Source organism: Dermacentor andersoni, chromosome 3 (genome assembly GCF_023375885.2).
Source record: "Dermacentor andersoni chromosome 3, qqDerAnde1_hic_scaffold, whole genome shotgun sequence".
In the NCBI taxonomy this organism is placed as follows: Eukaryota; Metazoa; Arthropoda; class Arachnida; order Ixodida; family Ixodidae; genus Dermacentor; species Dermacentor andersoni.
The window spans coordinates 157,808,456-157,817,890 of record NC_092816.1 but is presented as its reverse complement, the minus strand read 5'-3'; the positions used below and the strand labels follow the sequence as shown (position 1 = coordinate 157,817,890).

The 9,435-nt window shown below is 46.2% G+C and overlaps 1 protein-coding gene across 1 annotated transcript; it reads left to right on the top strand.

Moving 5' to 3' along the window:
* Window positions 1–1,406: 1,406 nt before the first annotated feature.
* On the top strand, window positions 1,407–7,008 carry LOC126524223 (endothelin-converting enzyme 1-like). Its single transcript, XM_050172558.1, has 2 exons — window positions 1,407–3,010; window positions 6,615–7,008. The coding sequence occupies exons 1-2, from the start codon at window positions 1,407–1,409 to the stop codon at window positions 7,006–7,008; spliced, it is 1,998 nt and encodes a 665-aa protein (XP_050028515.1).
* Window positions 7,009–9,435: the final 2,427 nt, after the last annotated feature.

The following is a 9,435-nucleotide window of genomic DNA, read 5'->3' as shown; positions in this document are numbered from 1 at the left end:
TAGTGTGCGTCACTGGAACCCTCATGTTTATTTCTTTTGTAATGTAACAAGTCTTTCTCGAGATATATGAAAAAGATTTTGCACTCATGCACGAGTACCTGCCTCCTTTATTTAGCAAGGAATAGGACGCATGTGAAGAATCACTGATTCTTGGTCATTCTGTCGCGCTTCGCTTTCAACTTTATTTGCGTTTTGCTTCCCAGCAACGGTTCTTACTTATCCTGTGCATAGCTTGTGCTGCACAATTAAGCGGAATTTGTGGTTATTTTGCCGCTTCGATGCGACAAAGCTGCGCATTAAAACTACAAGCTCCAAGATGATTACTCGAATGGCGCCTTCATTTCAGCGCTGACAACTAACATAGATCCCGGCCACGGCGGCTGCATTTAGATGGCGGCGAAATGGGAAAACGCCCGTGTACTTAGATTTTGGTGCACGCTAAAGAACCCCAGGTGTTCGAAATTTCCGAAGTCCCCCACTACGGCGTGCCTCATCATCAGAAAGTGGTTTTGGCACGTAAAACCCAATAATAATTATTATTAACTAACATAGATCAAGGATCCCCGACCCATACAGTCACCTGCAGCTGTACTGTGAAACTTAGGGTAAAAACACATCTACGGGCATTGAGTAATCGCCCCAGATTTCCAGAAGAAGGATGTATATATTTTTCGAAATCTCGTTTTTTTTCCCCCACCGTACAACGAAATCGCAATGCCTATGCCATCAGGTGACAGAGTTCAACTGCGACTTTATATAAGTATGTATGGCGTAACTTATTTCTGGTATGTCTCGCCATGTCAGTTTCATATGCCTTGTAGGTGCTTCTCCTAATGTAGACAGCTGTATCTAGAATTGAAGTCTCGGGTTTTACGCGCTAAAACCATGATTCGATTAAGGAGCACGTGAAGTGGGGACTTGAGAATCATTTAGACCTCCAGGGAATCTCTAACGTGCTCCCAACGCACGGGACACGTACGCTTTTGCATTTCGCCTCCATCAAAATGTGGCCGCAGCGCCGCGATTCGATCCCACGACCTAGTCTTAAGCAGCGCGACATTATATCCGCTAAGCTACCGCGGTGGCTAATACAGAGCGTTCAAGATACGGTTTCCAAGTGTTATTGCACTACTGTGAAGCAAGACTATATAGGACCAGTCATACACACCGAGTGACGATGAATTTTAACACGAATAACAAAACAGCCATGGAGGTTTTTTTTGTTCAGTAAGTAGACTACCCAAATGAACTATTGTTACTTCTCTTTTCTATTGTTCTCGCTGCAGGCAAGGCGTGTTTCTGGTCTCGTGGTCACGGTAGCAGGGGTGCCGATAACCAAACGACAAGTCGTCGTTACCACCATCTTCGTATTTTTCATCACAATCGCGTCAATTATCGTTGCGATCATGTTCATGCGAAAAAACCGGTCTGTGCCTTCCGAGCCGCTGTGCGAGACTGAAGACTGTTTGCGTCACAGCTATCGTCTTTTCGGCAATTTAAACCGCAGTCTCGATCCATGCGACAACTTCAGCGCCTACGTCTGCTCTGCGTGGTCGCCTCCCCAGGGCTACCTCGAACACTCCAACTCGGCTATGGATGACGTACGCAAGTCGTGGTTCCCAAGATTCAATGACGTGCTACGTCAGGGGTCGAAGATCATTCGCGCCGGCCTCAAGCCACTAGCCATGTACTCGTCTTGCATGGGCGACCGCTCAGAGTACGGCTCTAACGTGGAGATATTCTGGAACTTTTTGAACGAATGCAGGCTCACTTGGCCGGAAAAATCGGAGCCAGGTAGCGCCTCTGCTCTCGAAGTACTGATGACGCTGGCGCTCAAGTGGCAGGTCCCGCTCTTCTTTCAAGTGAGGGCACTGCGCTTAGAATCTGCGCCAAACTGGCGGATCACTATGGATCCTGGTTCCCTTATACCCCTGATGTACCAACATCACCTCACGGTTAAACATTCAGGGGGATACGATAAGTACTGGGCCACGTTCTACTTCATCTTGAGCGGCAAGCACGACGGTTCTGCTGTAAACAAGACACTCATAGACTCAGCACTAACGATGGAAGGTGATGTCTATAGGAGACTCTTGACAAACATGCGGCCGGCCGTCGTGCATCCAGTGCTGGCGACAATCGCCGACATCGGAGCGCACACGCCGTTGGTGGACTCCGAGCAGTGGCTTCACGCCTTCAGGCAGTCCAAGCTCGAGCCTGAGGTGGAACATAGCGACCAGGTTCTCTTAAGCGACGCGGGCTTTTTTCGGGCATTCGCAGACGTGATGGCATCGTACAAAGACCCCGAACTGTTGTCTCTGATAGCCTGGTCTTTCGTGCAGCTGTTTTCTCCCGCGGTGGACTACAGGCTCCTGGAGAACCGCTACGACCAGGGCGTCACGATATATCGGCCGTACTTTTGCGAGCGATTCGTGGAGACCCCTTACCGCTTCCTGGTGATAGCGCTCGGCTCTGTGGCGCTCTTCACGCGAGATGAGCGTTTGACCGTCAGCGCCTGCTTCGACAGCCTCGTCTCGGCCGCAGTGGACATGCTGAACGCTTCGGAATGGCTGGACGCCGAGAGCCGGCAGCTCGCCGCCGAGAAGCTGTCATCCACGCGCCTCAAGCTGTGGCCCCCAGCGAAGCACCTGGAAAGCGATGCGCTCGACAGCCTGTACAAAGATTTTCCCAGCGCCGAGTCGTCCTTCGCGGAGTACTGGGTCAAGTCAAGCCGCTGCGCCGCTGACATCTACCGTCCGCGCCCCGGCATCGATGTCTGGGGCTATACAGTAAACTACGCATTGCCGTATCTAATCTACGACGCGGCAAGCAACTCAGTGAAGGTGGCCGTCGGCGCTGTGACCAAGCCTCTTTACTACGCTGGCGGCACAAAAGCAATGTTGTACGGCGGGCTGGGTTTTTCTATGGCACTGCAACTGGTCGCCTCCTTGGACAGTCAAGGGATCAGATGGCATCCCAACGGCACGTTCGGCGACTCTTTTCTATCGCAGTGAGTGCGTTGAAAAAATTTAAGGCCACTTTTTCGGTCCATTCGTGATGGCCGCAATGTAGCCTCATAACACGCTCTGGTTATATATGACAAATTATTTACTTTCACACTAGCTTCAGCCACTTGTGTGACAGAATCAATGAGTTCGAGTTGCACAACATTGCAATGTTGTGCACCGCACTAGTTAAAACTTTAGTCTCATGTAGTGTTTATCTTCATGCACTACGCTGTTCGCAAGTGATACCACAATCCAAACATTTTATCTATAAGCACACTTTAAGCTTCCGGCTGTGCAATGGCACCGGAACTAAAACGATGTTTGATGAAGAAAAAGTTGAAAAAACGTGGTGATGTGAGAATTAAAATCTACTTTATTAAGTTCATAGAAAAAAAAACAACGTGCAGATAAATGTACAAAAGGACATATGAGAGCACTAGGCTGTTAGGCGACTTCTGTCCAAGGTTACAAACAGTGTGGTGACCTAACTAAAACAGGATTATGACCGCAGTAAACGTAGTTTCATTAAAAGAGGAAGATCAAAGCTAAATGTACAAATATATGAGACGGAAACGCCATACAAGGAACATTATTCTAAAAGAGATGAATGATTAGTACGTAAGAACACAATCATTTTTTTAAAGTACCAAACCAAGTGATGATTGGTGTTTCTTATATCTTGGTTGAGCGTTCCAATTAGATATAGCAGAGAAATATGCGGTAAGTCGACCACGATTATTCCGTATTACAAATAGTAGCAAATTTCCATCTGACGCAAATCTAGTAGGATTTGTGTTAAGAAGATCAGCTACTACAAGATGCACTTGATCGTATAAGATGATTCAATGACTTGAACACGATAATGACGAGACGACATTTAAATAAACTAGAGATTGCGATTATATCAGAACTACGAAGCAATGAAGAGCCACTGCTGCGATGTGAACTTAGCGTTATTATTCTAATGGCTTTGTTTTGTATGTGCTGTATAGGGAATAAATTATTTAGGTAAGTGTTGCCCCATGTTGTGATACAATGATTTATGTAACTTTATGTGAATTAAGGCCGTAGTGTTAAAAGAGTGACCGGCTCTGGGTAAAATTTTAGTGCGATATCTAGTTTACTTCTGATAAAGTTAGAATGAATGAATGAATGAATTTTTATTTTCCATTGAACAATGAAGGATGGTGAAGAAGAAGCCACAAAGAGACGTATTGAGAGCCCTTAACCGCTTGGCGAAATATGGGAGCGATAAAGGGCAGCAAACATACACACCCAATGAAAGAAAAGGCTAATAATAAAAAGGACAATAAAGGCATAACTACATGGCATCATGCGAACACATGCGATAAACACCTCTGACGTGTGTAAATTGTAAATTCATAAATTTATACGGTATGCTGTGCAAATTTATCAACAAGAGCCAAGTAATGACAATGACAACATAAGATTGCAAGTTTAACAATGCTTCAACATTTTAAAGAAATCAAATAGGGGATTTCACATAACGATATCTTGACAAAGCACTCGAAACTGTTAGTATAAACTTATGTAAAGAAATTACTTAATAAATAATGGAGCAAAATCCGACAGTTTAAGCACTGAAATACCACAAAGATGTAAATAACAAAGGCATCATAGCCAAAAATAACGTACAGCGCGAAGGACAAGGACTGCGATATACGACATGCACAGCGCTGTACTTCAAACAATATTTTATTGCGTTGCCACATCGTGTGCCTATATTCAAGAAAGGGCATGCGCAGAAAATGTGAGACTGTCACATGGGGTGTTCTAACAGCAAGTCACTGAACTAAGAGCGTGGTCACCTGAAAAAAATAAAATAATGCATTAGCATTTCTATCTGTTTAGATAAGTGACTTCACCAGGTGTCAGCGCGACAGAGGGGGCACAAACGCAATTACTACCAAGTTTTCTGATAAAATCAGCTTCCACAATTTCCCGGTTGAGCTGTGAGCTGTGTCTCGCTAAAACTTTAGTATCTTCAAAGACTGGCACGCAGCCGCAGTCCCGGCAATGGATGCTCAAGTGGCCTTGTACAGTGCTGTGGACGTTATTACAGTGCTCTCTTAGTCGATCGTTTAAGCAGGTGCCTGTCTGTCCAACATACTTCCTGCCGCAAGACAGCAGAATCTGGTAGACTACATTCGTTGTGCACGTCACAAAACGTTTTCTGTGCCCGACAGAACAACTCTGATGCGATTTTGGCGCGTTTACACGCTTACAGAGCCTTGCCAATTTTTCCGGGGCTGAGAAAACGACTGTGATTCCTGCACGCTGACCAATTTTCTTTAGCCTATGGGAGACATCATGCACATACGGTAGCACTGCAGACCTGCGTCTTTCAGCCCGCTGGTTCCCTGATTGAGCATTGAATCACAATGATTCAATGATTATATATTTAATGAATCGTCTGAAATCGGCTCCCAAAGGCAGGTAATAAGTGTAGGTGTAAAGCAGTGATCTTGTAACGTGCGCCCAACAAACCGCGGCTATCGAGGTCGGTTATTGAACCTGTGACATGACTTTGAGGAGCGGACGACCCTTGCGCTGCTCTATTCACGGATTCTTGTCCGAAATAGTACGCAACAAATTCCAGGCGTGTTCGCTCAGCCGGTCGCCACGACTTCTCTACAGGCGTGGGGGAGAATACGAAGAAGTGCGTAAAATTACCGTCGTAACAATACTTCAGCGGCTTTGAAAATAGTAAAAAACATTGCTGATCTGTTAACGAGCCTCCTGTAGACATGTGCGCCAAATATTCTTTCACTGTATGCAGCAGGGGAACTTACAACGTCGTGTCAACAGCATTGAGCAGTCCCTTGCTCTCGCATCCGCAATCATCGTTCTCGAACGCAGTTGGTCCACCAACGCTATTTGTGCTGATTTATGGACTGCAATAACATTCCGAGTAATGCATAACTTCTAATCTTTAGTAAATCAATGAAAAATATATACGTCTGCGTTTTCAAAAAGGCGCAGATAAAAATTATTTCGTCTTTGCACTACGCGTAGCTGCGTCTGCTGCGCGTGGCCTCACACATGGCAGCGGTGTGCTGCATAGCGTAATATTACGCGGCCGCCAGAATGTGCCACGACGAGCCCTTTCGCCATCGTGACACTTAGCTTTTTTCATCGGTCCTTTTTGCTATCTTGCCTTCTCCGCTTTTTAGCTGGCAGCACGCTAGCGGAGACAAAAAGAGAGAGAAAGCCAGGTATCGGTGAGATAACTGCGCTTATAGGTGAAGGATTCGAAAAAAATTTGAGTCATGAGATTTGTGCGACGACGCACCATAATAGTTAGGTCATTTTATTATTAGTTAGAAAAGTGTTTCATGGCCCCTCTAATCTAAGATTTGCAGTGTTGCCTGGGCTTAAATGTGTCTTAGTGCGCTTGCCTTTGCACGAACCGTAAATCATAGCAAGCATAAAGCAAGCAATCCGTACAACCCAAGACAATATCAAAATCTTTGTGGGGACAGGGGCCATACTATTTCATCTGGGCGTTCCGTCCGGTGACAGCGTTCTGTCCACCAACGAGTTTTTGTCCGTGACCGTGACGTTAATCCCTCGATTCACTTTCAGCGATTCGGCGAAGGGCTTCGAAGAACGGGACGGCTGCCTGGCCAAGAGCCAGAGGTACGTCGGTGTAAACGCCGAGCACAACCAGAGCGGAACCGGAAAAATAGCCAGCGTCTTCCCCGAGATCCCCGCTGTCGAGGTGGCCTATGCGGCTTACCGCCACTCGTTGATCGATGGTAATGACGAAGTGCCGCGGGGCATTCCTGGTGGTCTCTCGGGCGATCAGGTGTTCTTCATGACCTTGTGCTACATGACGTGCACGTTGCCCGGAGCCGTCGGTCCGCAAACTGTGGACTGCAACAAGGCCGTGCGCAGTTCGGAGTCCTTTGCTCGGGCATTCCGCTGCCCCCTGGGGTCGCCGATGAACCCAAGGAGGAGGTGCACCATTTTCACATGATATAGGGACGTGCGCGCGACTGAAGCGGCTCGGCGGTCGCTCCCTGCTCGTGTACACGTATTTAATACGCATCGTGCACACAAGCAAGATTGAAACCGGATAGGGTTTTCTGCATAGTCGAGCAGTCCTTATCGAAGGCAACAATTAGGCTGATAGTTTTTCCGGGCCGTTGGTCGTCGCTGGGAAACATTAGTACATGGCTTGGAGCTTTTTTGTGTAGTTGAAGCTATTGTGTCGCTTTCTTTTGTGCCTTGAATAAGCGATCCTTTATTTTATCCCTACCTGCCGTGTTTGTGTTCTGTTCATGACTGTACACAGCGCATGCCTTTTGGTAACGCAAGCATTGAGAACTCGGACCATATGTAATTTTGCGTCCTTACTTGCGAAGTACTTTTGTGTTCATTATTTATTTGTAATCAGTTCACTGTGCTTTTCCGAGGTCTTGCTGAACCGGACGTAACGTTTTTGTCTTTTCTGCGGTCGTCACCTGAGTTCAATATTACGGTTTCACACCGACATCGCTCATGTGTGCATGCGTAAACACGTTTAATTGCCTGGTGACAGAGGCCCTGACTGACAGACCTTCGTGCACTGTCATAAACGCACTGCTGGTGTCCGCCGAGTGGTGCTTTGTATGTGCTGAAGTTTTCTGAACGGAACCATCACGTTCAATATACCTTGTTAAGAGCATTAATTCTCACCCTAATATGCAATGCATGCTGTGAAGAGTTATGCAGAGGGAACTGTCGCAAATTAAGATCGGAGACAGTGGATCACGCATTGACTATTTGCCTGCTTTCCTTTGAGTGGATACGCATGCTCAGTGTTTGTGGTTCAAATCGCTTGCCACGCCCTTCTTGTATTTATTTAACATGCTAAATCTGGCATAGATGATTTCAAATTGTACTATATAGATGGGAACCCAGGCTGCTTTTATCCGCTTTCCGTTTGTATGTCCAGGTAGGATAAACGAGCTTTCTCTGAAAAGAGCATTTGTGTCTGTTCAGTGGAGCTGCAGTTGCTCAGTCAAGCTAAATATTTAGCCTGGAATACTTACAAGCTTCTTGGAAGCATTGCATAGTGACAACTAACTCAAATGTTTTTCCTTCTACAGAGCCGTTGCGTTAGGTCGTAATATACGGGTTAGAAAAAAAGTTGGGTAGGCTGTACCAGGGACGCAGCCGCAGTACTGCGGAGTGAGTGTACGTACTAAGGTACAGAAATGACGTAAGCAAGTACACAAGCTAACATTTATTCGTGCATTAATAAACGTGCATGCTTAACTGACGTTACAGCTATAATGGGGGTCTCGCTGTCTTATTTTGCAACTGCGCTCGTTCACTATTCGCAGTGGGTACGTTTTCTCGCAGTGTGTGCTTGGTCACAAGGTCACAGAAATGACTCGCCTACAGGTGACGTTCGCGACTGTCCTGCGCTGCTCGAGCCCACTTCAGTCGTAGACAGCTGCGGTTCCTGCGCTTAACTCAATCTCAGTTTGATTGCGCCTCCCACGGCCATTTACACGTTGCGATAAGGTCTAAGGGAGTTAGGTATCCCTCTGTATTGCTTCCCGAGTTTCTTCTTCACGTGATTGTGTACCTAGGTGGCCGAACGCACAGGTCGCCATATCCGAGCAAGCGTGAAATTTCTGCAAAATATTCCGAATTTGTAGGAGAAGTATGAGCACAGGTTTGCGTTCCATGGTTTAGATTGGAATGGCGAGCTCGCTCAATCTCTACCACGCCTGCTCAGGTGGACAAACGTACTGCCCTGCTATGTCTCTGGACGACAAGCGAGAGGCTTATTTCGCTCCAAATCCGCTACCGGGGGTAAAGAAAACGGCGCCATCTGCGCACGCGACCAAAGCATGATTGAGTAATGGTTTCCTTTCCCTGCACTACAATACGAAGGTAGGAGCGTAGATAGTACGGTTGCAAAGTGATAAGCAATAATATTATAAATGTTTTCGTTACGTGCGGCTTTAGCAACAGATCCCTTGCGCTGAGCCAGGTGAAGGACCTTTCACGTCGGTCAGCAAAAGCGTCAGCGCACCTCTTGCAAGTATGAACACCAACCCGTAAACACGTATCGGGAATATAAAAAAAAAGAAAACGGAGTCTATGACAACTTTGCTTCTGTTTCCGACTTTTATCTCTACCTTCCCAAAAAATTGTACAGATATTTGCCATTGCGGTGAAAAAATGTGTGTAGCAGTAAGTTTAGAATCTTTTTCGTGTCATTTGCTCCCGATCAAGAATAAACGACGTTAAAAATTAAGGTTTCCTCAGTTTAATGCTGATCTGGTGTATACATGCTTGAAAGGGTAGCTTTACTTGCATATCATTCTAGAATAAACTTTGTTCAAAAAAGCCAGAGGACTCCCAAGCATTTCTTATGAGTTGTGAATGCCAAATCATTTATGGCCAA